The sequence below is a fragment of the Podarcis gaigeae genome (genome assembly GCF_964106915.1).
Source record: "Podarcis gaigeae genome assembly, chromosome: 9".
NCBI lineage: Eukaryota > Metazoa > Chordata > Lepidosauria > Squamata > Lacertidae > Podarcis > Podarcis gaigeae.
The window spans coordinates 77,723,229-77,750,890 of NC_139685.1; the positions used below are offsets into that span (position 1 = coordinate 77,723,229).

Consider the following 27,662-nt stretch of genomic DNA (forward strand, 5'->3'; position numbering starts at 1 on the left):
CAGTGGCAGAAGGTACGGTAAATGCGTTCTGGGCGCAGGCTACCCTGCAGTTGTCAGAAGGCTGTAATTTGGCTATTTCACGTCCTCCCTTCTCTTGGAAGAGATAACTGGCGGGCGCGATGAAAGAAATGAAAAGGCCTGTTTGCTAACCACAACAGAGCTGCCATCTTTAATTCAGGACATGAGTTTCCTTCCTTTAAGAGCTCTGCCAAGGGCAGCTATTCCCATTCTAAGGATCTGTCTTGATAAGACAGCAACCCTGCCCTGAAGGAAAATGGCAACTCTTCCTAGGCACCCATCACCTGGGACACAAATCTCTCTAACCAATTGATAATAGCAAACAACCTCTCAAACTCTCTTTGTTTCACGGAGCACAAAGAACAAGGCTTGGGTGGAATTGGATGTTTCTGTTCGTTCTGTGGCTAAGCAGACTTCTCCTGGAGTTGAACAATGGAATGAAAATCATTCTGCCTTCAGTAAGGTACTGGCCCAGTTTTCCCCAACTTTATGGTTCTTCAATGTCTATGTTCTCCTTACACACCCATTTATGTAGTTTGTGGCAGTAGTCATCATTCCAGTTATATCCGCCAGATGACGGCACGATGGATGTGCAGTCTTTCTCCAGCGCTCCATCATGCTCTGAGTAGCTGGGGTTGCCGAGAGACCAATATCTGGGGGCAAAAGGTGGAAAGACTTCGATTATTATTATTATTATTATTATTATTATCATCATCATCATCATCATCATCATCATCATCATCATTTATACCCCGGCCTCCCCAGCCAAGACGCGGCTAACACCAGATATAAAACAATTGATTAAGATACAACTTAAAAACAAGATTAAAATATAACTTTAAAATGCAGCCTCATTTTGGTAGAAACTCAAATCAAAAAATTTTGGGAGATGAAAACGTCAAGTCTTCACCAAGGCTGGTCCTACGTGGGCCAGAAAAAAGCCAGGGAAGTCCCCTAATAGGAGTTCCATCACAGAAGGAGAAAGGAAAAATGAAAGAGGGGGAGGGGATCAAGTGGATTCCAAGCCAAAGGCCAGGCAGAACAACTCTGTCTTGCAGGCCCTGCGGAAAGAAATCAGATCCCGCAGGGCCCTGGTCTCATGAGTCAGGGTGTTCCACCAGGCTGGGGCCAGTGTTGAGAAGACCCTGGCTCTGGTTCAGGCTAATCTGACTTCCTTAGGCCCCGGGACCTCTAGGGTGTTCCTATTTATGGACCTTAAGGTCCTCCGTGGGGCATACCGGGAGAGGCGGTCCCGTAGGTACGAGGGTCCTAGGCCATTAAACTGGAGAGACAGAGAGAAGCTAGGTCTAACAAAGCAGAAGAATGAGGGTCCTGCACCACTTTTGAACTTGAGCAAACTTTTGAAGACTCACTGTGCTTTAGTTCTGGAGCCATCTGTCCATTTCCAGTTGCCTTCCTCGTTTTCATCTGTAAGGCCAATCCAGGTAGGATCACTGAGCTGAGAGGTCAGGTAGTTCTGCAGGAGGAAGGAACAACCTCACGTGACAAAATGCCCAAACTCAGCTAGGTAAAAGTAAAGGTACCCCTGCCCGTACAGGCCAGTCTTGCCAGACTCTGGGGTTGTGCGCCCATCTCACTCAAGAGGCCAGGGGCCAGCGCTGTCCGGAGACACTTCCGGGTCACGTGGCCAGCGTGACATCGCTGCTCTGGCGAGCCAGAGCCGCACACGGAAACGCCGTTTACCTTCCCGCTGGTAAGCGGTCCCTATTTATCTACTTGCACCCGGAGGTGCTTTCGAACTGCTAGGTTGGCAGGCGCTGGGACCGAGCAGCGGGAGCGCACCCCGCCGCAGGGATTCGAACCGCCGACCTTTCGATTGGCAAGTCCTAGGCGCTGAGGCTTTAACCCACAGCGCCACCTGCGTCCCATAAACTCAGCTACTGAAGCATAAGTACCCTATTGGTCTGAATATAAGTTGCACTTCCTCCCCCCCCCCCAAAAAAAAATTCTAACCATGAAAAGTTAAAGTACGCATCATAAATAAAGCACAGATAATGCAAGGAGTTGCACTTTGTGGGTCATGAAATATTTGCATGTGAAAGTAAGAAGAACAGGGGTGGACAGAACAATACACTTTGAATCCCAAATATCAAGGGGTGAGGAGGGGGGGAAAGAAACATATGAGACCTGCTCTTCGTCACTTAGGATGGAGGCCAAGTGGGAGTCTCTAGTCAGGCAGAAGCTCTCGGCATCGTGCCAGGTCTTTTCCTCATTAGAAATGTAGTAGAAACTCTTCCCAAAAAAATCCCAGCCACCAGCAGTCTTCGGTTTACCTTTCTTGAAGAGGTCTTCTGGGAGGAAAAGAAAGGCTTTTGAAATAGCAGGCATTGAATTGAGTATATGCTGGAAGGGCTTTTGAAATCTTGGCTTATTCCAGAGGCTTCCAGTCTGATCGCAAAGTGGAAGCAAGTGGGCTTTCCCTCGGGAGAGGGAGGCCAGCTCCTAGAATAATAATAATAATAATAATAATAATAATAATAATAATAATAATAATTTATTATTTGTATCCCGCCCATCTGGCTGGGTCTCCCCAGCCACTCTGGGCGGCTTCCAACAAAGATGAACGATACACTAAAGGGGGATAAAAGGGGGTGCTAAAAGGGCGCCTTAGCCCCCCAAAACCCTGCTGAAAGGATATTCAGGGGGGAAGGATCCCAGCGCTGCGGAGAAGCGATTCCCCTGGCCGCCAGGTATCTTCTTTAAAGAGGAGACGAGAGCGGCGGGGTAGAAGGGCTTGCAGTGGGACGCCATTGCCAGCCTCTAGGAGCGCAGCCCCGAGCCTGCCCACTGGAGCGATCGGCTTTCCAAATTAAAAGAAATCGTTTGGGAAGTTTCGAAAGGATTAAAATTTGCTGATTTGGACCCAATTCGATGCAGACAAAGGGTAAAAAGAAGGTCAACTTTGGCTAAATTCCGAAGCGCACACAAGGACTATTATCATTGTGGAGTATAACTGTGAGTAAACAACAAGCGGAGACTGTTTGGCAATTGGAACTATCTTGCTGTTTTGTTTTTTTCTGGCTTTTGATATTTTTTAAGGGACTTACATAAGGAACTGGTGGGGTGAAGAAGATCGAGGGGGTAGAGGGAATAATCCCTTTCTTTTTAGTTTGGTGAGTGGCCAAGATGGCGAGGAAGGATTTTGAGAACGTATTACTTTACTTTCGATTTTAAGTGAATTGCGCAACGAACTGGAAAGTTCCTATTTTTTGTTATTTTTACACCCTCACCTTGGCAGCATTGTTTATTAACAAGGGAAGAAGTATTATTTGCCTTTTATGTTTGTTTGGAGAGTGGACTGGGATACATTTGGAACGATTATTTTGGTTTTTTGAAAGTTTATTCAGAGGATTTGTGCCCGCCCGCCCCCGCCCATAATTTGATTGTTTATGAGAAGAAAGCAACGTTATTTTATTTCATTTTTGGACATTGAAAAGGGTCGGGAGTTGTGTCTATTTACCCTGTTCTCCCCCCACCCTCGGGAAATTTGGATTGATCTATTTTTTGTGTGTGTGTTTTTGTGGGGGTCTCTTTTTATGGTTGGTGTTTTGAGGCTTTTTGGATTTATTTTCTCCGAGGACTTTGCTACCATGATTTAAAGGATACTTCTGAGAATATTTTCAGATTTTTAATTATCATAACCACTGTATTGGATTTAGCCAACCAAGTGGCGAGAAAAATTGAAGATTTTATTTGAGTTTGGCTTTTGTTCTAATTCTCCTTGGCTAACATTCGGTTGATAATTTTGGAGCGCCTCCTAGTGGACAATCATATAAATACAGTCCTAACAAAATAGAAATTGAACTTAGGGAAACGTAGCCCCCTGGTGGACAATCTTATGGGTGCATCAAAAAAATTATTAATTTTGATTTGATTAAATTTACAAGATGTCTCATACACAGAAAAAAGGTGAAGCAGGGACACCAGCAGAAAGGAAAGGTTCTAGACAAGAATCTGATATTAAAGGAGAATTAATAAAGATGTTTACAGAGCTCAAAGCAGATCTTAAATCAGAAATACAAAAAAGTGAGAAAAACATAGACACAAAACTGGAGTTGGTGGATTAAAAAAATAGATGTGACCGTGGAAAAAATTGATGAAACAGTCAAAGAAATAAAGGGGCAGATGAAAGATATGATAAAAAGGACACAAAACTTGGAAGAAGGGGCAAGGAAGGTTAAAACGCAAGTCAAGGAGATTAGAAAAGAAGAAGAAAAAATTAAAGCAGAAGTAGCAGAGTTTAACAAGACACAAGAGGAACTGTGGGACGCTATTTCGATGAATGAACTGAGACAGAAGGAGAATAATCTGAGATTTAGAATGGTACCAGAGTCCCAAGGAGAAGAAATAAAGGATAAATTAATTAAAGAAATTGCCATATGGCTTGAGATGCAGGAAGAGGACGTAGCAAAAACAATACAAAATGCTTTCAGAATCAAAGTGAGATCAACAAAGGCTAAGAAATTTCCAGGAGACTGGTGATATTTAAAGATAGAGAAATGAAAAATTTAATTCTGCAAATGAATAGGGAGAAGAGATTGAACATCGATGGGAGCAATATAATTATTTTTAAAGACGTCCTACTTCGGCTTCTGAAAAAATGGAACCAATATCAACAGCTGGTGCAAGCTTTGAGAAAAAACAAAATTGAATTTAGATGGGAGTTCCCAGAAGGAGTGTCATTTGCTTATAAAGGGAAAAGACACAGGATAACAAGATTTGATGAAATGGATAATTTTTTGAGAAGATATAAAGAACTGGGAAGAGAAGAAGATGGAGCAGCACTGGCAGAAGCAGGAGTGGGAGGAGGAGCCTCACAAGAATCGGAAGAGGAGGGAGGAGAAGGAGAAGAAGAAGAGAAGTAAAATTTAAAGACTATTATTATAAATTAATCAGAAATCAAAATGGCGCTGAAATTATGGACCTGGAATGTTAATGGAATTAACGAGAGAGAAAAGAGAAATAAAATTTATCAATATTTGAAAAAACAAAATTTAGACATTATTTGCCTACAAGAAACACATGTGACAAGAAAACACAGGGAAATTTTAATAAACAAAAAATTAGGAAACGAATTTATCTCATCGACAAAACTAAAAAGAGAGGAGTGGTATTATATATTAAAAACAAATTAGAAGCTCAACAAATTTTTAAAGATGATGAGGGTAGAATCGTGGCAGTACAAGTTAAGTGGCAAGGTGAAAAATTAATAATGGTCGGAGTATATGCACCAAATGAAAACAGAATGGACTTTTTCAAAGAATTAGAGGAAAAATTATTTGAATATATGGACCAAAAGATTATAATAATGGGTGGCATGAACGCAGTTGTGTCATTGGACATGGACAGACTAAGAGCTACAGGTAAATCCAAAGAAGGGAAATTACCAAAGACATTCTTTTCAATGGTAGAGACTGAAACACCCATTAGAAAAACAATTCACGTATCAGTCAGAAGCAAATCAATCAATGTCAAGAATCGATCAGATCTGGATAACTAATGAGCTTACAACAAGAATTTTAAAGATCGAAATTCAACCTAAGGTACTATCGGATCATAATCCAATAAAGTGTATCTTGAAAGGATATGAAGAAAAATCTTTCCGATGGAGACTAAACGAGACTCTCTTTGATGATCAAAAAGTTGTAGAGGAGGCACAAAAGTGCTTGAAGGACTATTTTTTAAATAATATGAATCAAGGAACAAAAATAACTACAGTTTGGGACGCTAGTAAAGCTGTAATGAGAGGACTTTTTATTCAACAGAATTCAATTAAGAATAAATTAAGAGAAAATGGGAAGAATGAAATTGTCATTTTGGGGAAGAATTGCAATGATAAAAATGAATGTGCTACCAAAGATGTTATTCTTGTTTCAAACAGTTCCAGTAATCAAAGGGGCAGCGATTTTTAAAAATTGGCAGCGAGAAATTTCAAGGTATATCTGGCAGGGTAAGAAGCCGAGGATAAAATTTAAGATATTGACGGACGCAAAGAAAGAGGAGGCTTCGCCCTGCCAGACTTGAAATTGTATTACGAAGCATCTTGCCTCTGTTGGTTGAAGGAATGGGTGAAATTAGAAGACACGGATGTGTTAGATCTTGAAGGTTTTGATAATAGATTTGGGTGGCACGCGTATTTGTGGTATGACAAGAGACGAGTACATAAAGGTTTTGAAAATCACATTATAAGAAGGTCTCTGATTGAAGTGTGGGAAAGATATAAAAACTTGTTGGAACAAAAAACTCCATATTGGTTGTCGCCGTTGGAGGCGATAAGTGTGAAGAAAGTCAATATGACAGGGGGTTGGGTGGCATATGAGAAGTTAGTGTGTAAAAGTGTAGGAAAATGGAAAATGAGATCATTTGAAGAAGTTAAGGACTATGTGAATGACTGGCTGCATTATTTTCAAATTAATAAGATGTTCAGAAAAGATTTAAATCAGAGGGGCTTTGCTGACAAAGAATCAAAATTTCAGACAGAAATATTGAATAATGATTATAAGAATTTAGCAAAAATGTATAAGATATTACTGGAATGGTGTACGAAGGATGAGGAGGTAAAATCAGTTATGATCGACTGGGACAAAGATATAGGGCATAATATTCAAATGGAGGATTGGGAAAGACTTTGGAAAGATGGCTTAAGATTCACTGCATGCAGTTATAAAAGAAAATGTTATGAAAATGATGTACCGATGGTATGTAACACCTGTGAAGTTAGCAAAAATGTATAAGATAAGCAACAAATGTTGGAAATGTAAAGAAAAAGAAGGTACCTTTTTCATATGTGGTGGGAATGTAAGAATGTAAAATGCTTTTGGGAAATGATTTATAATGAATTGAAGAAAATGTTGAAATATACATTTGTTAAGAAACCAGAAGCATTTTTACTAGGCATTACAGGTAATGAGATAAATAAGAAAGAAAAGAAGTTATTTTTATATGCAGTGACAGCAGCAAGAATATTGATGGCCCAAAAATGGAAACAGGAGGAATTACCTACGATAGAAGAATGGAGAACTAAAATGATGGATTATGCAGAACTGGACAGAATGACAGGAAGGATCCGGAATCGGCGAGATCAAAGATTTACAGAAGATTGGGAAAAGTTTATCCAATATATGCAAAAACTGAGTGATAATAAAATTACGTTTGTAAGCTTTAAGGAAGCTCTGTGAGGGGAAAGGGTTAAAAGGGCAGAAATGTGTAAAAAGTAACAATAGGAAGGAATGGCAGACAAATTGAGGGAAGTCAAAAAAAAGAAGATGTAATTAAGATGTATGGAATGTATAAATTTGCTTTTTGTATTTGAAAACTAATAAAAATATAATATATAAAAAAATGAAATCTTGGTTTATTCATTCATAGAATCATAGAATTGTAGAGTTGGAAGGGACCCCAAGGGTCATCTAGTCCAACCCCCTGCAATCCAGGAATCTCAGCTAAATAATCCATGGCCGATGGCCAGTCAACTTCTGTTTAAAACCCCCCAAGGAAGGAGAGTCCACCACCGCCCAAGGGAGACCGTTCCACTGTCAAACAGCTCTTACTGTCAGAAAGTTCTTCCTCATGTTTAGCCAGAATCTTATTTCTTGTAACTTGAAGCCCTGGGTTCAAGTCCTATCCTCCAGAGCATGTGACAGACCTTCAGATATTTGAAGGTGGCCATCGTATCTCCTCTCAGTCCAGGGATAAAACAGACACAATGAGATAGGCTACTGGATAAGTGTTTCGTGGTTATTGTATTTTTGTTTGGGTTTAAAAACAAATAAAAAAATATTTGAGCAAGGGGTTGACATCCCTGCTCAGGCCTTAGGCATTCTGGGTTACCTGAGGTTATTCTCATATTCCTTTCTGTACTTCATGGGATTGTTGTAGGGATAAAATGGAGAATCTAATGCATGCTGTTCTGAGCTTCTGGGAGGAAGGAAAGAACCCCATTGAGAATAAACGTTATATCAATAGTGTTTCCATTGCAAAGGATCAAGTGAGTAGATTTTGAGAAGCACTTCAGGGCTGTTTATCATCACCATATTTGAGGTTAGGGTGGATAATAGAACCCTCTGCATTGGAAGAGGTTCTGTAGGCCAGGAAGGGTGCTGAGATAGAAGTTGAATCCTGAGATTGAGGTTGAATCCTGACAAGACAGAAGTACTGTTTTGGGGGGACAGGAGGCGGGCTGGTGTGGAGGAATCCCTGGTCCTGAATGGGGTAACTGTGCCCCTGAAGGACCAGGTGCGCAGCCTGGGAGTCATTCTGGGAGTCACAGCTGTCCATGGAGTCGCAGGTCAATTCTGTGTCCAGGGCAGCTGTCTCCCAGCTCCACCTGATACGCAGGATGAAGCCCTACCTGCCCGCGGACTGTCTCACCAGAGTGGTGCATGCTCTAGTTATCGCCTGCTTGGACTACTGCAATGCCCTCTAAGTGGGGCTACCTTTGAAGGTGACCCAGAAACTACAACTAATCCAGAATGCAGCAGCCAGACTGGTGACTGGGAGCAGCTGCCGAGACCACATAACACCGGTCTTTAAAGACCTACACTGGCTCCCAGTACGTTTCCGAGCACAATTCATAGTGTTGGTGCTGACCTTTAAAGCCCTAAACAGCCTCAAAGGCCCAGTATACCTGAAGGAGCGTCTCCACCCCCATCGTCCAGCGCCGAGGGCCTTCGGGTGGTTCCCTTGCTGCAAGAAGTTACAGGGAACCAGGCAGAGGGCCTTCTTGGTGGTGGCACCCGCCCTGTGGAACACCCTCCCACCAGATGTCAAAGAGAAAAATAACTACCAAACTTTTAGAAGACATCTGAAGGCAGCCCTGTTTAGAGAAGCTTTTAATGTTTAACAGACCACTATATTTTAATACTCTGTTGGAAGCCGCCCAGGGTGGCTGGGAGGTCCGTTTGTAAACCAAAACAGGTTGTAACCCAAGGCATGCTTTTGCTAATGGGGCATCCCAAAAAAAATTGTTTGTAATCCCCCCAAAAATGGGTTGTAATCCAAAAAAAGTTTGCAAACTGGGACATGCACTGTCGGACTTGCGTTTGAACGAGCTCCTCCGACGTGACTAGTAACTTGAGCTTTTGATGAGGCTCCAAGCACATTTCCCCATTACGCAGAGTATCCAGCACAGGGAAGGAGCCGAGGTAGTATGAGCTACACGGCTAAAGAGCATTTTATTCCTAACTACGCAGACAGAAAAGAAAATACATCCTCTCTCTGTGAGAGCAGAGAGCAACCAAACAACAAAGGAACAGGAAACCAGTAACATCACATGCGTCTCCTGTCTTCCGTGAGAATTCCAACAGCCTGGAATCTCTGGAATGCAAAACAGAGTCTTGTGACTCCAAGAGCACTGCACAGTGGCAACACACAGAAACTAACACACACTTCCGGGTTTGACGTGTTTGTAATCCAAAACATATGCAAACCAGACTGTTTGTAAACCAAGGTACCATGAGAGAGATATATACAACAAAGGTCCATATAGTTAAAGCTATGGTTTTCCCAGTAGTGATGTATGGAAGTGAGAGCTGGACCATAAAGAAGGCTGATCGCCGAAGAATGGATGCTTTTGAATTCTGGTGCTGGAGGAGACTCTGGAGAGTCCCATGGACTGCAAGAAGATCCAACCTCTCCATTCTGAAGGAAATCAGCCCTGAGTGCTCACTGGAAGGACAGATCCTGAAGCTGAGGCTCCAGTACTTTAGCCACCTCATGAGAAGAGAAGACTCCCTGGAAAGACCCTGATGCTGGGAAAGATGGAGGGCACAAGGAGAAGGGGACGACAGAGGACGAGATGGTTGGATGGTGTTCTCGAAGCTACCAGCATGAGTTTGACCAAACTGTGGGAGGCAGTGGAAGACAGGAGTGCCTGGCGTGCCCTGGTCCAGGGGGTCACAAAGAGTCGGACACAACTAAATGACTAAACAACAACAACAACCACCTGAGCACAAGGCTGAGGAGCTCGCAGCATTAGTACTAACACGGTTCAGGCTGTAGAGCATGAGACTCTTACTCACAAGGTTGTGGGTTTGAGCCCCACATTGGGCAAAAGATTCCTACATTGACTAGGCGACCATGTTGGTCCCTTCCAGCTCTACAATTCTATTGTTCTAGTGCAAAATCTCTTGCCTCTTCTGCATCTCTAGCTTCTAGTCTGCTCTCTCCTCAGCCACACACACTACGCTCCTGTTGTGCTCTCCACCTGACAGTTGGGGAGGGCGAAACCCACCCAAATATCACTTAGTTGTAGCTCTGGCAGCATAGCCCATTCTTTTGGGATGCTGATAAGGACACTTAAGTGGCCAGGTAAGGCCAATGTCTGACCCGTTCAACAAACTCCTCTTGTCATATTCTAACCTTACTGGCTGCAATACTCAAAGTATCAGAAGAGACTTGGCATAATTCAGACTGACACACACAAACACACACACACACACAAACAACCCTGCAACAAAAAATAAACAGATGAGGCCTTGGAACAGTTCCTTTCCTGAGCATCTTAGAAGGCCCATGGGGGAGAAAATATCACTGTGAACTGGACTTAAGACTATACAAGGCTGTTTCAAATCTTCTAGTTATTAATCCCCAATAGAGTTTGGTTCCTGAGTTCACCGTAAACTCTGATTTTCAGCTGTCAGGGGCTCAAGAGCAGAAGCACAGGGAAGGGAGGAGATGGAGAGCGAAGGGGAAGAATCCGAGGGGAGCGTAGGAGAAGATGACAGTGGCCCGAGAGATTCCATGAGCCTCTCCAGCGAATCGGAAGATTCACAGAAGGGGGCGCCGGTGGCCAGGGCAAGGGGGTTCCCAAGGGGGACACTCCAGGAGCAAGGGGCCAGCGGGGACTCCCAGAGCAGCAGTTGGAAATCAGGACCAGCTTCCCCACCAGAGCATAGTGAGGGGGAAGAGTCCCAGGTATCGGGGCCAGCGTATCCCCCACCAGGGAGAGAAGATGAGTCAGGGCTGACCACGCCTCCATCGGAGAGTCAGGCAAAGGAGGGGAGGTCAGGTCCAGCCAGCATCCCGGAAGAGGGAAGCAGTGACAGAAGCAGTGTAACGGTCAGGAGGAAGGTCACTGGGTTGGCGCAAGAGACAAGTTCAAATGTACAGGAGAGAATGAGGATTGGGAACCAGGTCCTAAAGCCCGCCGGAGGCAGGGGGAGGAGTCAGGCGACTCAGCGTCAGAAGAGTCCAGAAAGGGGAATGCCACAGCGGGCAGGAGGACCCAGAGGAGGAGAGAGCAGTGGAAGAGGTGGAGCAGGGCTAGGATCTTAAACTGGTGTCAGGGGGGAGGAGATTCAGACGGGACCTCGACGGTCTAGGGTTTAAGACGTAGAGCTGTGCGCTGCGGCTTTGAAATGGAAACTGAACTTTAATAAAGACTTTTGTACATAACGACGACCTGGCGTTGGTCCTCTGTGAGCTGAGACCTTGGGGCAGCTCTGACATCAGCATTTAACTTTCATTCAAGGTATTCTTTGCTTTTGGTGACAATTAACGGGCTGCCATTTTCCCATGCTGTAATCAGAGCGTGTGACAGACAAACTTCAACTCATGTCTATTTGCTCGCCCTTGTATTTTCAAGATGTGTCAGATTTAGACATTTATTTGTTAAATTATAATTTTCATTTTGCAACAAACAAAAGTGAAATCCCTTAAAAAGCAACTTATTACATGTGTCCTATTTCGACACCCCTCCCCCTCTTTCTGCGGTTCCTTATGTTTATGATATTTTTACTGCATTTCCAAATTAAACCTATTTATTATTTACCCAATATATCCAATGTATGTTTTATATCACTGCACATTTTTACATTAATCCTGCTAATGTCTTGATCTGTTTACAATAATCTTGTAAAATATTCAAAAAACTATTTCCATTCTTTATTTTAAAAAACTTCGTCATCTTGGTTTCTTATTCTTCCAGTATGTTTTTCCATTTCTGCATAGTCCAGTAGTTTCTGTTTCCATTCCTCTTTAGTGAGAATATTTTCTTCTTTCCATCTTTGGGCACATATCATTCGAGCGGCCGTGGTCACATACATAAATACATTTTTATATTATTTAGGTAACACTAGTCCCATAATTCCCAAAAGCAAGGCCTCTGGGTTCTAAATAAAAGTTATCTTAAACATCTTTTTCAATTCATTCGTATTTAGACATTTAGATACTTACTGTATTTTCCTTTCCGGGCTTGGAAGGTCTTTTCCGATTGTTCTATTTTTGCTGGCAACTTTGCCACTTCCTCTGCTAAAGCTATGGCTAAAAACATTCTTAGAGTTAGGAGTTTATTTTTTTGCTATCACCAACCTATATACACTAATGCATTTGCTACTTTATTTAAATAACCTGTATTCCTATCTCACAATGTAGGGTGCCCAAGGAAGTCAACAAGTCAGGTATAAAACAAAACACCATATTTTCCCCGGAAAAACAACAACAATGCACAACCCTCCCCCCTCCTCATGAAACTAAAACCATTAAGCACTAGAATTTTTTTATAAAAAAAAAAAATTCCAGTAGCACCTTAGAGACCAACTAAGTTTGTTCTGGGTATAAGCTTTTGTGTGCATGCACACTTCTTCAGATACACTTCAGTGCATGCACACGAAACTTACACCCAGAACAAACTTAGTTGGTCTCTAAGGTGCTACTGGACAATTTTTTTATTTATTTCGACTGCATCAGACCAACACGGCTATCTACCTGAACCATTAAGTGCTGAAAGCAATGTCTGCAACAGCAAGAAAACAGCAAGAAAATTATCCTAGAAGCCAGAATGAATATTAGATAAGGGGAGCAAGCAAGCTGTTCTTTTCTTCTTTAAATTAAAAACTTTATAGAATGTTTTATAAACAATATTTAAACAATTACCAAGCATAAAGTGCTGCCTTCCAGGATGAATACAGGTGTTAAGCCTTGACCCACATGTCACCATGGGAAATCTTTTATATTACGGATTATACCTGAAGGAGCGTCTCCACCCCCATCGTTCTGCCCAGACGCTGAGGTCCAGCACCGAGGGCCTTCTGGCAGTTCCCTCACTGCGAGAAGCCAAGTTACAGGGAACCAGGCAGAGGGCCTTCTCGGTAGTGGCACCCACCCTGTGGAACACCCTCCCACAAGATGCCAAAGAGAAAAATAACTACCAAACTTTTAGAAGACATCTGAAGGCAGCCTCTTTAGGGAAGCTTTTAATGTTTAACAGACCACTGTATTATATATATATATATATAAGACCACTGTATTTTAATACTTTGTTGGAAGCCGCCCAGAGTGACTGGGAAAACCCAGCCAGATGGGCAGGGTATAAATGATAAATTCTATTCTATCCTATTCTATTCTATTAAATCCACATCATGCACTTCAATTTAAAGCACTAGGATAATTTCTCCCTAGTGGCTTCTGTGACTGAGATGGGAGAGTACTGTATTATTGTTGCTAAACGATATAAATTGAGACCATAGGGAGCCAAAGCTATCTTTCTATGTTATTCCTTTTATCACCCTCTGATAGTGAGTTTGGCATTCCATAACCGTTATATTTCACACATACTGGTTGCAAATTTCTGTGGTGGGAGAGGGTGCTTTTCCCCTTAGCTGGAAGCAACTACTTGTCTCACTGCTGTCATAAGAAAGAAGACTAACTCTTTATGTTTGACACTTGCTTTGGTATTGTTTTCTTTTGACAGCAGGGCTAACATGGGATCGGGTACAAGCAGTGGCGTAGCGTGGGTTGTCAGCACCCGGGGCAAGGCAAGTAATTTGCGCCCCCTAACCCGTGGATTTGCACCCCCTAACCCGTGGACTTGCGGCCCCTACCCTAACTCCCAGATGTTGCGCCCGGTGCGGCCGGCCCCCCTGCACCCCCCACACTACGCCACTGGGTACAAGGTGTTGCCCCTTAAAGATGACAACAACAAAATTTGGTTCCAGAAACCTTTAAGCAGCGGACAGTCTCAGCACATGTGGAGGATTGTTCCTTTCAGATTACATCCTCTCCATCTTCAGAAGACTCTTCCATTTTCTTTTCTTTCTTCTGAGATTTTAAAAATGGGCAGCTGTTTTTAAACCAATGAGAAATGAACCAGTCTTTCTGTTCCACTTACGAGACGTGTGAGCGATCTTCGGATTCCTGAGCCCGTCTGCCATATTGATCCTCAGTTTTTTCATTGGTAATAGAAGCGGGTTTTCGGAATCTGTGATCAACCTGATATCTAAAGTTGTTGAAACAAGGGAGGGTGCTTAGATTTCCAGCTGCCTAATATCTGCTTACTTATTAATAATCAGTCTGTACATTATTATGACAAATCTGTAGTCTGTACATTATTATGACAAAATTCCCATGACAAAATTCTCAGGGTGGCTTATAAAAAATAATAATGAAGCAATCTCAATAAAGCTCTGTGGTATTCCAGTCTGGCTGCCAGGGTTTACCCAGTTGGTAGAACAAGTGCAGGCAGCTTTCCTCTTCAAGATTTTTACTGTCTCACGCTGGGTACCCTTTGCAGCCTTGTGTCTAGAGGGAGGTCAACACAAGGTAGAAACTGTCGCCTGGTTGAGATTTCTTCTATGCTGGTTAAACATCTGCCTTACATCAGATAAAGATCCTCTTTAAGTTTTGTCAGACCCCTTTCTTTCCCCGGGACTACAACAGTTTAACAAGAAGGTACGGCAACTCGGGCTGTCAGTGGAACTTTTGCAATCGATGTCCCTCCATCTGCCAAGGCTATGATAAAAACTAGGTTGTGGGATATTGAACGCCAAGAACTAACAGTAGCAGCAGAGAAAACATGTTTCCCTCGTTATTTCCAACTTTCTTGGGCACATGAAACTAACCACAATTACCTTGAACCTCTGCTTAACCCTCAAGAAAGAAGGGCATTTTCGCTGGCCAGGTTTAATTCAAACCCATCAAACCTCCTTTGGGGAAGGTTCTCAGGCAGGGTGGAAGGAGAAAGAACTTGCCCAGGTGAAGACCACCTAGTGGAAACCCTTACAAATATGGTTCTCAGTTGTAAACTATATGCTGATCTCCGCCAGCAATTTCTAGATCAACTCTGTATCCCCAAATGGAAACCAGAGTCAGAGGTCATACATTTTCTATTACTGGGGAATGATCAGGAGCTTACCAAGTTAGTGGCTAAATATCGCTTTTTGGTTTTTTTGTCGTCGAAATACACTGCAAACGTCTGATCTCCCTGGAGACCAAGAGATGTGACGATAGACTGCTCTGCCTCCTTTCTTTTAGCAAATGTTTTGTGCCTCTGGGGAAGTGGGAATTCTGTTCTGATTTGTTTTGGATGTTGTATGTGATGCCAGTAAAAGGTTTGATGAATAAAGCAATGATCAAAAGGAATATACACAGAGTTCTCTCACCACTATGCTCCCACAGCAAGGTACTTGCCTCCCCAACGACACATGCTGAGATGGAGGCCCTACGGAAAGACTGGCACAAGCTGGGAAAAGTCTGGGCTCCGGCCAGTGGAAGTTCCACCCAGGGACAGGTGTCCATTCACCAGCCATGAGGAGAAGGAGGCACCTTCACAGCCCCAAAGACCTGGCCTAGGTGCAGCTCACCTCCCCATGGCTCCAGAAGGCAGCAGTCACACAGCCTTGGTGAGGGAGCCAGGTTGCGCCCCCTCAGAATTCTGCACCCGGGGCCATGTCAGCTCTCTCCACCCCACACTACGCCACTGTGTTTTTGCCAGGTGTCTCAAAGAAGATGGTAAAGGTAAAGGGACCCCTGACCATTAGGTCCAGTCGCGGACGACTCTGGGGTTGCGGCGCTCATCTCGCTTAATTGGTTGAGGGAGCTGGTGGACAGCTTCCAGGTCATGTGGCCAGCATGACTAAGCTACTTCTGGCGAACCAGAGCAGTGCATGGGAACGCTGTTCACCTTCCCGCCGGAGCGGTACCTATTTATCTACTTGCACTTTGACGGGCTTTTGAACTGCTAGGTTGGCAGGAGCAGGAACCAAGCAACGGGAGCTCACTCCGTCGTGGGGATTCAAACTGCCAACCTTCTGATCAGCAAGTCCTAGGCTCTGTGGTATAACCCACAGCGCCACCTGCATCCCTCAAAGAAGATGGTACCTGCCTAATATTAATAGGCGAGGAGTTGCAAAGTTCAGGTGCCACCACGCTAAACGAGTGGCTTCTTACAAGTGCAGAAGGGGCACCGTGTGGCATTTGGAAACGTGCAAGTTCCAAAGATGGAAGTAAACTGGTGTCGGCATGTACAGAGTGAAGCAATGCCTCAGGCAAACTGGTCCACCTTTTTGTGCATGCCAAACACAGGCTGGTTTGTTTAGTCCTCCTGCGGCAACTCTAGTGCGTGGCAAGAGAAAGCAGGCAGCGCAGCTTATTCAACAGAGGTTGCACGACAGCAGCTTGAGCTGGACTTACAGAGAACGAGCATAGTGAAGAAGCTGATAACACAGATGGTTCCAAAGGTGGAATAGAATGTCCATTTGAGCTTCCCGGGAGGTGGTTTTGGTGGCTCCTCTGGCTTTTCCGGCGCTGCAGGTTTCTTTGGGGCCATGGCTAGAGAGACAAGCAGAAAGGGACTAGATCAAGAGACAAGCTCACCATCAAGCCTCGAACACATAGGCACCATCTATGCAGCACTATGGGCGCCCAGGCACCCGCAAAGTTCTACATCCCAGCGCACTTACGCGGCCTCCAGGAGGTGCATCTCTGGCAGCCAGCACCACACACTGGGCGTATTTGTGCAGTCATTGGATGGCCCTAGCACCCCCAGGAGGATCGTCACACCAGGGGTGCAAGCGCCACCCCCCAGGGGGTACAAACGCTGCCCACTGGCCGGGTGCTTCCCCGGCGGCCAGCACCGCACGCCAGGTGTATTTCTCCAATCAGTGGGCAGATTTTCGTGATGATCACGAACATCCCCCTGCCGGGGTGTGAGCACCGCCACGCCAATCCGCCCAGGGGATTTTGTCACACACACAGCCCAGCATGACACCCGGGGGCGACCGCACCCCCTGCACCTCCCTTGGGACGCCCCTGGCCATCAATAGCCCTCTCTTCCATGATTTTCTCTGATCCTCTTTTAAAGTCATCCAAATTGGTGGCCATCACTGCCTGTTGTGGCAGGGAGTTCCATAGTTTAATGATGCACTGTGTGAAGAAGGACTTCCTTTTAATCTTCAAACATTTAGCTTCATTGAATACCCACAAGTTCTGGACACTATCTATTGATTATATGAAAAAATATTATAAGCAGACAATTAGCCTAGCAGGATGGTAATATTTTCAGCAGTGTAAGTTAGAACTAGAGTTAACGGGAAGAGCAGAGAAAGACTGGGGAAACTAAGAAGAGGAAGTGGAAGTTAAAAGGAACCATGTATTGAGAGGAAGAGAAGTCTGACAATGACTGTATTTTTTTAATGTAATAGAATATGTAATAATACATATAATAATATGTAATTATTTTCAGGTTTTTGTTTTTTTTTTCTTGCATTATCAGAAATGCAAATAAAATAATAATAATAATAATAATAATAATAATAATAATAATAATAATAATAATAATAATAATATCCTGCAGCCTTTTAAATGTATCTGTGAGAAGGGGCGATTGTTGTGTTGTTGTTTTGCTTTAATTCTTTATTGTGTTTTATCTTGTATTTTATTCCATGAACCACTCTGAGATCTTTCAATGAAGGGCAGTACATAATTTTTTAAAAATAAAATGCCCATGAGTTGTAGCATTATGAGAAAGGAAGTTGGAAAACCTTTTTCTATCCACTTTCTCCATGCCATGCAAAATTAGAAAGTCCCAAATGCTGCAACCTTCACTCATTGCTCGTTTTGGGGTGCCCTTTTCTGAGCCTTTTCCAACCCTACAACATCTTTTTTGAGGTGTGGCAGCCAGAACTGTGCCCAGTACTCTAAGTGCTTTCACACCATAGATTTGTATAATGACATTATGACCCTCCTGAGTCCTGGCAGTTTTGTTTTCAGTTCCTTTCCTAACAATCCCTAGCATGGAATTTGTCTTTTTCACAGCTACCGCACACTGAGTTGACATCTTTATCCATCTATCCACTACAATCCCAAGGTTTCATTCTCGGTCAGCCACTGCCCGTTCAGATCCCATGAACACATATGGGAAACTAAGGGGTTTTGACCCCATTGTCTATCAACTTGTTTTCACTGAATTACATTTGCCATTTTACCACCCATTCAGTCAATTGGGAGAGGTCCATTTGGAGCACAGCATCTTAAAAAGTAGAGACATCACCTTGCCAACAAAGGTCCATATAGTAAAAGCTATGGTTTTTCCAATAGTGATGTATGGAAGTGAGAGCTGGACCATAAAGAAGGCTGATCACCGAAGAATTGATGCTTTTGAATTATGGTGCTGGAGGAGACTCTTGAGAGTCCCGTGGACTGCAAGAAGATGAAATCTCTCCATTCTGAAGGAAATCAGCCCTGAGTGCTCACTGGAAGGACAGATCCTGAAGCTGAGGCTCCAATAGTTTGGCCACCTCATGAGAAGAGAAGACTCCCTGGAAAAGACCCTGATGTTGGGAAAGATGGAGGGTACAAGGAGAAGGGGACGACAGAGGATGAGATGGTTGGACAGTGTTCTCAAAGCTACCAGCATGAGTTTGACCAAACTGTGGGAGGCAGTGGAAGACAGGAGTGGCTGACGTGCTCTGGTCCAGGGGGTCTCAAAGAGGCAGACACGACTAAACGACTAAACAACAACAACAATTTGGAGCACGTCACAATTTTTTTTTGTTGTAATGGCCCCGAACAATTTGTTGACATCAGCATACCTCATACACCTCACTGCTTACTCTAGCTCATTTAAAAGCATAGATCCCAACAATGATCCTTTGGGGCCTCCACTTTCTCCATTTCTCCATTCGGGGAGCTGGCCATTTCTTCCTCCTCTCTACTTTATGCTACTTAACCAATTCCTGGTCCACAAGAGGACCTCTCCTCTCATTCCATGACTTCTAAGCTTACTCAGAAGTCTTTGGCGAGGCCTATTTCTCCTTTCTCCACCTACCTTTCTCACTTCCCTATCTTCCCAACATAGTGCAAGCAGCAGCTGTGTGAGTCCAGCTGCTTGCTGATTGGCTGCCTGCTCTCATCTTCCACCATACACAATCACAAGCACACCTGTAGCTGAAAGGTAAAATGCATTGTGATGTCACTGAGGGGGGTGAGGCTGCAGACCTTGGCATCCCGTGTCAAACAAAGCAGGGCAAGAGGATCCTCACCCATTGTGGGTGTAGATACCAGCAAGTTTCTCTTCTCAGTCTCTTCCAGCCTAAACATACCCAACTCCTTCAACTGTTCCTCACCAGGCTTGGTTTCCAGACCCTTTGTCATTTTGGTTGCCCTCCTCTGCACATGTTCCAGCTTGCCAACGTCCTTCTAAAATTGTGGCACCCAGAACTGGACACAGTATTCCAAGTGTGGTCTGACCAAGGCAAAATAGAGTGGGACTATTACGATACAATATGATACGATACGATACGATACGATACGATACGATACGATACGATACGATACGATACGATAATCTTTATTGTCATTGTCCCATACAAAACAACGAAATTGAAAATATCCAAATAAGACATTCAAAACCAACAAGCCTGCTATCCCAGCTATCCCAACCTGGTTAGCCCCCTAAAAAAATACTCTGATGCCCCATTTTTAAATACAATATACTCCCATAGAGACTACCTTACACTGCATTTAAAACCAAAATCGCATTTGAATAGAAACTGTTTCTCAGGCGGCTAGTCCTAGTCTTTATAACCCTGTACCTTCTTCCAGAAGGCAGAAGCTGAAAGAGATCATTTCCGGGGTGCGCACTATCCTGCGCTATCTCTGCAGCTTTCTTATGGCACCTGGAAGCATAGATTTGATCCAAGGTGGGAAGAGGGCACCCAGTTATTCTCTCCGCAGTCTTTACACCCCCCTTTACACCCCTGCTTTTTCCCTGGCTGTGCAGTTCCTAAACCACACACAGACCATAAGTTAATATACTCTCCACAGTACAATGGTAAAATGCCATCAACAGATCCTTTGAGAGATTGTTTTTCCGGAGGATTCTCAGAAAATATAACCTCTGCTGTGCTCTTTTCATCAGGCCTTTGCTGTTTTCTCCCCAGGTTAGGTCGTCTCTCAACTCCATTCCCAGAAATCGAAACACCGAGACCTGTTTCACGCACTTCCTCTCAATAATAATTACTTCTCTAGATTGGGATACTAGACTTCTGTTGATGCTGCCTAGAACAGCACTGGCTTTTTTGCTGCAGCATCACACTGTTGACTTACGTTAAGCTTATAGCCTACTAAGACACCTAGATCCCTTTCACGTGTACTACTAGCAAGCCAGGTGTCCGCCATCATATATTTGTGAAGAAGGTTCTTCCTGCCTAAGTGCAGAACCTTACATCTGTCCCTATTGAAATTTATCTTGTTAGCTTGCATCCAGTTCTCCAATCTGTTAAGGTCATCTTGAATTCTGATTCTGTCTTCTGTGGCACTAGCTGCCCCTCCCAGTTTGGTGTCATCTTCTAATCTGATGAGCATCCCCTCAACTCCTTCATGCAAGTCATTTATAAAGATGTTGAAGAACAACAGGCCCAGGACAAAACCCTGCGGCACCCCACTTGCGTGTCGAGACCCCGAAGCCACCCCCTCGTTGAGAAATAACACACACAAAGACATGGATATTAGGTTAATGTTATTGGGCAAATTTGGCCACAACTTTATTGATGACAGAATGTGAGTGGTATTGGCTTAGGCATTGAATGGACCCGACTATATCTGACTCCTGCCCGATGTGCAGGAAGTCCAGTAAGGGTAAACCACCAAAAGGGGGAGCCCCGTTGATGCAGACCAACTTGAGCTCCCCGTGGTATTCCTGTTGGGGTCGTGTCATGGCCCTAGCCCTGCCCCAGGCTTCAGACAAGATCCACACTCCCGGATTCCTTTAACGGAATACCCTTAAGCTTGGAGGGGCAGGTGATGGCCACACCTCACCTCCCCCATCGCAAGGTCAAACAATGCCTAACCACAACCCTAACAAAGTTGTGATGATTGCTACGAGGTAGGCGAAAACCAAATGTCAGTGCCAATTTGCCAAGTGGAAAAATTCCCACCAGGCCCCTTAACGGTGACCAACCGAAGTCCATAGCAAGGCCAGTGCCTAAAACCTTCAAAATAGGGAGGGAGGGTGGGTGATTGAGGAAGCGAGCCAAAGAGGAAGCACTCCAATTCACACCTCTGGTTAAATGGTCCCGGCCACACACCCCTGGCCAGTGGATTGGCTGGCCAGGCTCTGTCATGGCCGGGATCCCCCGGGCAATGGGGGACTAAGTCCCCCACCCCCAGAGGGGAGTGGGTGATCATGCGGTCCACTGCAACTCCTCCCCACAGGGAAGTGGAGCGGATTTGTCACTTTTTCCCAGGATGACAAGGAACCATTAATGAGTACTCTTTTGGTTCGGTCAGTCAACCAGCTACAAATCCACCTAACAGTTACCTCATCAGGCCAGTGTCCTTCCTTTGGGACACGGATGGGGGCTGTGCCTTTCCAGATATTGGAGGGCTATCAATCCCATCAGCCCCAGCCATCATGGCCAAAAATCAGGGTTGGTGGAAGCTGCAATTCAGCAACAGCTGGAGAGCCACACATTCTTTTAAAGCTCTATCAAATGCACCTCTTGGGTTAGGGAACCATTTAGCAGGTTCTGTTGGGGGAGGGAGCTGTTGGTATTATTGATATTAATATCAATATTAATACATGCCTTGCAGGACATCGTCATGAGAAGAAAAGACGAAGGAGTAAACCCAACACAAACCTGGAGTGGAGTCTCTATGGCCTCCTTCCAGCAATTCCTGCAGCCAAGGTGGAGCCAGATTAATTGCTCTGCTTTCCTTTGGACCCCATCAGCGAGGCCAAGAGGGGGACCTTGTCATCTTGGCAGCCCAGGACCTCCAGACAAACTGTCCAGGCTTGGGCACCAGAGAGGTCACTTGGGTTCTGCAAAAGCAGCAAAAACAACACGGGAGGCAGCAGTTACAAGTTATAAGCTCAACCTGATCGGCATAAAGATATGAGCACCATGGTTTGCCTCCACCATCAGGAGAGATCATTGTGTCTCAATGGTCAGCTGTGCAGTGACCAGAGAACAAATGACTGCTGGGAGGAGCACAGAGAGAAGAAACACCATGGTACATCTGCAGCAGCACAACCGGAGGCCTTCATCTGCCCAGCCGCAACAAAACATGTCTCTCCTATGTCGGTCTCTATGGCCACAGCTGTAATGCTCCAACGGTTTGACTTCACCCCCCAAAGGCACACTCCCCCATTGTCCTCTGAGACAGGCGGCACTTAATTTTTGTATCTTCATTTTAGACCTTATTATTTTTTCTGTGGAAATTGCTTGATTTGGTTGTGTTCTGTTAATGTATTTTTTATTGTTTATGACTAATTTTGTTGTGTTTGTAATTATGTGGATTTTTTTTTGTAAGCCACTTTGAGTTGAGTTGAACTATGGAAAGCACACAAGGAAAATTATTTATGTATGTTTCTATGTATGTAGCTTCTCCCATCACTTCCTGGCAGTTGAGGGGTGGAACGGGCAGCAGACACTGCAGGTAGCCTGAATATTGCCATGCCATGCTATCTTCAACAGAGTAGCCCCTGCCAGCCATGACCTGGGAGGAAAGTGGTAACCCTTTGATGCCCACCCCCCAGCCCTCATGCTGCCTTCCCAAAGCCAGCTAAGTGAGGTGCCCAACTTTCAGAAGGAGGTGCGAGTCTCTGGCAGGGTCCTAGAGTCCTCCTACCTCCTTCCCAAAGCTGGCAAAGCACTAACTGAGCTTTGGGAAATAATAATAATAATAATAATAATAATAATAATAATAATAATAATACATTTTTATTTATTCCCTTCCCTCCCTGGTTCAAAAACTGGGCACTTTAAAACACTTAATTATAAAAGCAGCATAAAATACAGTATAAAAACATGAATAACAATCAAAAATCAATTAGATAATCCCCAGGGCTAGCTGGCTGAATTGATCCTACTTGGGCCAGCGAGGAAGCCAGGGGAGAATTAGCTGTGGGGTCTCAGAGCGGGTGATCTTCATAAAAGGGAAGGGGGAGGGAAGAGAAGGGAAATAAAAGATCAGACTGAATTCAAATTAACGGCCTGATGGAAGGAGGTTAAATCCTCCAGGGCCCTGGTCTCATGGGACAGAGCATTCCACCAGGTCGGAGCCATCACTGAAAAGGCCCTGGCCCTGGTGGAGGATAGTCTGACTTCCTTGGGGCCCGGGACCTCTAAACTATGATTATTCATGGATCTTAAGGTCCTCTGTGGGGCAGACCAGGAGAGGTGGTAGAAGCAGCAAGGAAGCAACTGTGACAGCAGGGACCCTTCCCAACAAAACTAAGACATTTCTTAATTTAGTTAGGTATTAGTGCAACTGTAGTGCTTAAATAGAGACCCTCCTAGTGTCCCTGTTTTCCAAAGACAGTCCCGGATTTACAGAAGCTGTCCCAGTTTCTGATTTGACCCCAGAACGTCCCACTTTTCCTTAGGGCATCCCTATTTTCAGCAGAGAAATATTGAAGTGGGTGTCTCTAATTTTCATCGGAGAAATGTTGGAGGGTATGTTTAGTGTCCATCGTATCTGGGAAGAGCACCAGAACAACTGGTCATGCTCTGTGACTTGCTAGCAGCCCTGCCAGGTCGAGTAGGTGCCAGTTTCCAGGTACCCATCACCTGAGAAACAGATCCCCACAGCCAACAGATAATAACAAAGCACACTCTAATCTCTCTTGGTTTCTCTCTTTAGGCAGCTAAAGGAACGGTGCTTGGATGGAATTGGATGTTTATGTTTATTCTGTAGCTCTGAAGGCTTTCCATGGGGTTGGATGGTGAAATGCAAAGCATTCTGTCTTCACTCAAGCGTTGGTTCCCCCAACTTTACAGTTCTTCAATATCCAGGTTTTCCTTACAAACCCATCTGCGCTGTTCATGACAGTAGGCATCGTTCCAGTTATATTTGTTACTTGCAGGCACGATGGAGACACAGTCCTCCTCTATTTCTCTGTTTTGCTGTCTGTGGGGAGGCTCATTGTGAGACCAGTACCTGCAGAAAGACTTCCCATTAAACAGGAAAGATATAGACAGGCTGGGTCTACCAAGGAGGAGGAAGCAAGGCATGCTGAGACCTGTGGGGTGAGAATGGGATGCAGCCCCCTTGGATTGTGGGAGGCAGGAGGGCCACATTTTTAGACGCTCCCCAACATCATCATCATTATTATTATTATTATTATTATTATTATTATTATTATTATTATTATTTTAAAAAAGAAATCCCTGCAAGTTGGGAACACAGAAACTTAACCACACCTCAAAATAACTATGGGATGGGTGTCTCCTTTTCCCAGGAAGAGGAGAGGCTGTATCAGACTGTATTTGGACCCTTGCAAGATTCTGAATAGGGACAGGGGTGGCGCTGTGGGTTAAACCACAGAGCCTAGGGCTTGCCGATCAGAAGGTCGGCGGTTCGAATCCCCGCGACGGGGTGAGCTCCCGTTGCTCGGTCCCAGCTCCTGCCAACCTAGCAGTTCGAAAGCACTTCAAAGTGCAAGTAGACAAATATGTACCACTCCGGCAGGAAGGTAAACAGCATTTCCGTGCGCTGCTCTGGTTCGCCAGAAGTGGCTTTGTCATGCTGGCCACATGACCTGGAAGCTGTACGCCGGTTCCCTCCGCCAATAAAGCGAGATGAGCGCTGCAACCCCAGAGTCAGCCACGACTGGACCTAATGATCAGGGGTCCCTTTACCTTTACCTTTTAAGATTCTGAATAGTGTGGAACATTTGACAGGCAAGTAAGTGTGCTCGTCTATACCTGGGAAAGGTATACCATAATACAGTGCATATCTTAGAACATGGAAAGAAGGTGTTCAGGGGTTTACTCCACTATGCGCCTCCCGCCTCCACATATACACACACCCTGGTCCATGAATGTCCGTGACACAGGAAACACTCCTGTGTGAAATGCTGCGGCCATTTCTGCAAGATGACTTGACTTTTCCTCTAGTGTTTGGGAACAATTCCTCGACACCGCCTATTTCAGACTTACTCTTTTTTAAATCGGGAGCCATCTGTCCATTCCCATTTGCCTTCCTCCGTTTCATCTGTAAGGCCAATCCAAGTGGGGTCACTGAGCAGGGAAGTGACAAAGTTCTGTAGAAAGAAGGAACAACCTCACTTGACATTGGAAAGAGACAACAGCCTGCCTGGGGCAGATTTGCTAACGTAACCCTAAATGGTAAGAAAAGTTAGGTTCTGTTAAGTATAATTGGTTTAATTGTCACAGAGATGGGAAATGGCTAGAGGTATATTGCTGAAAGGTTTAAAATGGGGTTATATTAAAGCCAAGAACAGCACCCTGAGCTCTTGCTGAGTTGAGAATTAACTGATTGTTGTTCTCTGGAAGCTAACATGTGAGTGTTGTAACCTTAGATCATGTGAGATGTGTTGGGTTGCAAATTCTCCATCTTGAAAGCTTCCTTTGTCTCCTAAACTCTATGGAATGAGGCTGCAAATGAAGTTCTCCTGAAGGGAGAGTAAAGCCAATGGAGGCCGGAATGAAGGCTATGGGGAGAAACAGACCTCTGCTTCTCGGTCTGCTTGGGTCATTTCATCTTTTCTAAGATGTTGAGCCTGTGCTGGACAGCACAAGACAATGTATAGATATTTTGATTGTATCTTTGATGCTTGTGTTCTGTTTTTGAAGAGTTCTGCCAGTAAAACTTTGAATAATATTTTTATGGGCCTGGAGAAGGCTTCATTGCCAAAGGCCTCAGTTCTTATGCTTCCAGTCGCTTCAAACTGCACAGCATTAATATCTGCAACAGGTTCAGTGTAACCCGCATAAACAATTTTCATTTTAAAAAATTCTCTGCCCCAGGTTATGAGCCAAGAAACTGTTTACACAACTGTAATGGAGCCTCTGCAGGTTGCAAAATATTCTGGGCTGTGTTCTATAATGACTTTACATTGAGATGCTACCATTGCCTACTGGGCTTCACCATTGCTGCATGTGCAATGGGATTGTGCCAAAGAACCATGTTCTCCTGTTCCAGAAAGGTCAGACGTGGAGGGACAAATGCCTTTCAGTGAAGCCTGCCTGTCATTTCTAACTTAATTGAGGAGCCTCTTGTAAGCTTTCATGGAGGCCCGGGACTATTTGGGACAGAATTTTCAAGCCATTGCATTGATGCTACAAAGGCAGAATAGTAGCAAAATCATCGAGTTGGAAGATACCCTGTGGATTTTCTAACCCAACCCCCTGCAATGAAGGAATAAGCAGCTGTCCCTCACAGGAATCAAACCTGCAACCTTGGTGTTATTAGCACCACGCTCTAACCAACCGAGGTATCCAGCTGGGATGTGTGGATAGGAAGCAGGCAAGAAATCGTACAATATTTGCATGCGAGAACAGAAAAAAGAGAAGCAGATGTCTATAACCTGTTCTTCATCAGTCAGGATGGAGGCCAAGTGGGCATCTCTGGACTCGCAGAAATTCTCAGCATCATACCAGCTCTTTTTTCCTTTTGAAATGTAGTAGAGATTCCTCCCAAAAGCATCCCACCTACCAGAAGACTTCCCACCTTTAATGAAGAAGGATTCTACGAAGAAATAAGTAGGAAGAAGAGGATAATGTATTCTCTTCTGTACATAGTTGAATTCAACCCCTGCTCATCCCTGAGGAACAATGGGTGACGTGGGGTAATTCTTGCAGCTTAGCCTACCTCCAAGGGTTCTTGTGCCGATAAATTGGATAATCCATTCCACGCTGCTCTGAGCTCCTTATGGGAAGGGAGGGACCCCAAATATAAGAAATATTGGGAATTGCTGCAGAACCCACTTCTGGGTCCCATTAGAACTGAATTCATATTTCCCCATTTTCTGTGAGCCCAGGAACACCAACCCATCACTTCAGCACATGCTTAAAATCTAGAGCTCTGCTCCACAGTGAGGTGGAGCCAAGGTCCTCTTGCAGCAGAACCATGACCCTCCCAGCCAGCACTTTCTGAAATAATCAGGACCTGAAACACAACCATTCCCCGAATTTTCTGAATTTTGAATTTCAGTTCTCCAGCCAAGGAATATCGCAAAAATGCATATACTAAAGTGAGGTTTGTGTTAAATGCTTATGTCTTGCGGAGGTAGCACACAAGAATGCATCTTGTGAGCTGAAATCATTTTGCCAAAGTATATATATATATATATATATAGCACAATTTCATATGACTATGTGCATATGAGGAAGAAACTTGCTCCAAAATGCTGGTTTGTTTTCATGAGAACCTTTTCTTTAAAAAACAAAACAAAAAACTAATCGCAAGTGGATGTGGAAATCTTGAGAAGACCAGAAAAATGAGAAGCTGAGACAAACCAAAACTGACACATGCTTCCATCCCCAGAGGGCAGAAGCTGAGAGAGGTCTGACCATGAGAGAGGGTTTTGCATACATCTGCCCAGGGATCTGAATGCTGATATTGTCAGTAATTTATGCACTCTGCAACATTTAATTGAAATA

At 44.3% G+C, this 27,662-nt stretch overlaps 3 protein-coding genes across 7 annotated transcripts in view; all 3 read right to left on the reverse strand.

Moving 5' to 3' along the window:
* Positions 1-27,662, reverse strand: part of LOC310853021 (CD209 antigen-like protein C) — a 94,683-nt gene that overhangs the window by 32,451 nt on the left and 34,570 nt on the right. The window lies entirely within an intron of this gene.
* LOC310853027 (uncharacterized protein) lies at positions 142-19,212 on the reverse strand. Of its 3 annotated transcripts, none has more exons than XM_083757189.1 (7): positions 19,082-19,212; positions 16,447-16,584; positions 14,147-14,254; positions 12,214-12,300; positions 2,167-2,327; positions 1,392-1,495; positions 142-671 (listed from the first exon to the last, which is right to left on the reverse strand). In XM_083757189.1, exons 2-7 carry the CDS (start codon positions 16,580-16,582, stop codon positions 506-508), a joined length of 762 nt encoding a protein of 253 aa, XP_083613315.1. In that variant the 5' UTR covers positions 16,583-16,584; positions 19,082-19,212; the 3' UTR covers positions 142-505. The 3 variants fall into 3 exon arrangements, with proteins under 3 accessions (XP_083613315.1, XP_083613313.1, XP_083613314.1); XM_083757187.1 differs by having other exon boundaries at positions 2,167-2,330; XM_083757188.1 differs by lacking the exon at positions 19,082-19,212 and adding an exon at positions 18,867-19,075 and having other exon boundaries at positions 2,167-2,330.
* Positions 23,894-27,662, reverse strand: part of LOC310853022 (C-type lectin domain family 4 member F-like) — a 12,247-nt gene continuing 8,478 nt past the window's right edge. For all 3 annotated transcript variants that reach the window (XM_083757174.1, XM_083757173.1, XM_083757175.1), the window contains 3 exons: positions 26,588-26,748; positions 25,197-25,300; positions 23,894-24,195 (listed from right to left, as the gene is read on the reverse strand). In XM_083757174.1, the coding sequence (XP_083613300.1) occupies positions 24,030-24,195; positions 25,197-25,300; positions 26,588-26,748 (431 nt within the window). In that variant the 3' untranslated portion in view covers positions 23,894-24,029. The remainder of the gene's footprint in view (positions 24,196-25,196; positions 25,301-26,587; positions 26,749-27,662) is intronic.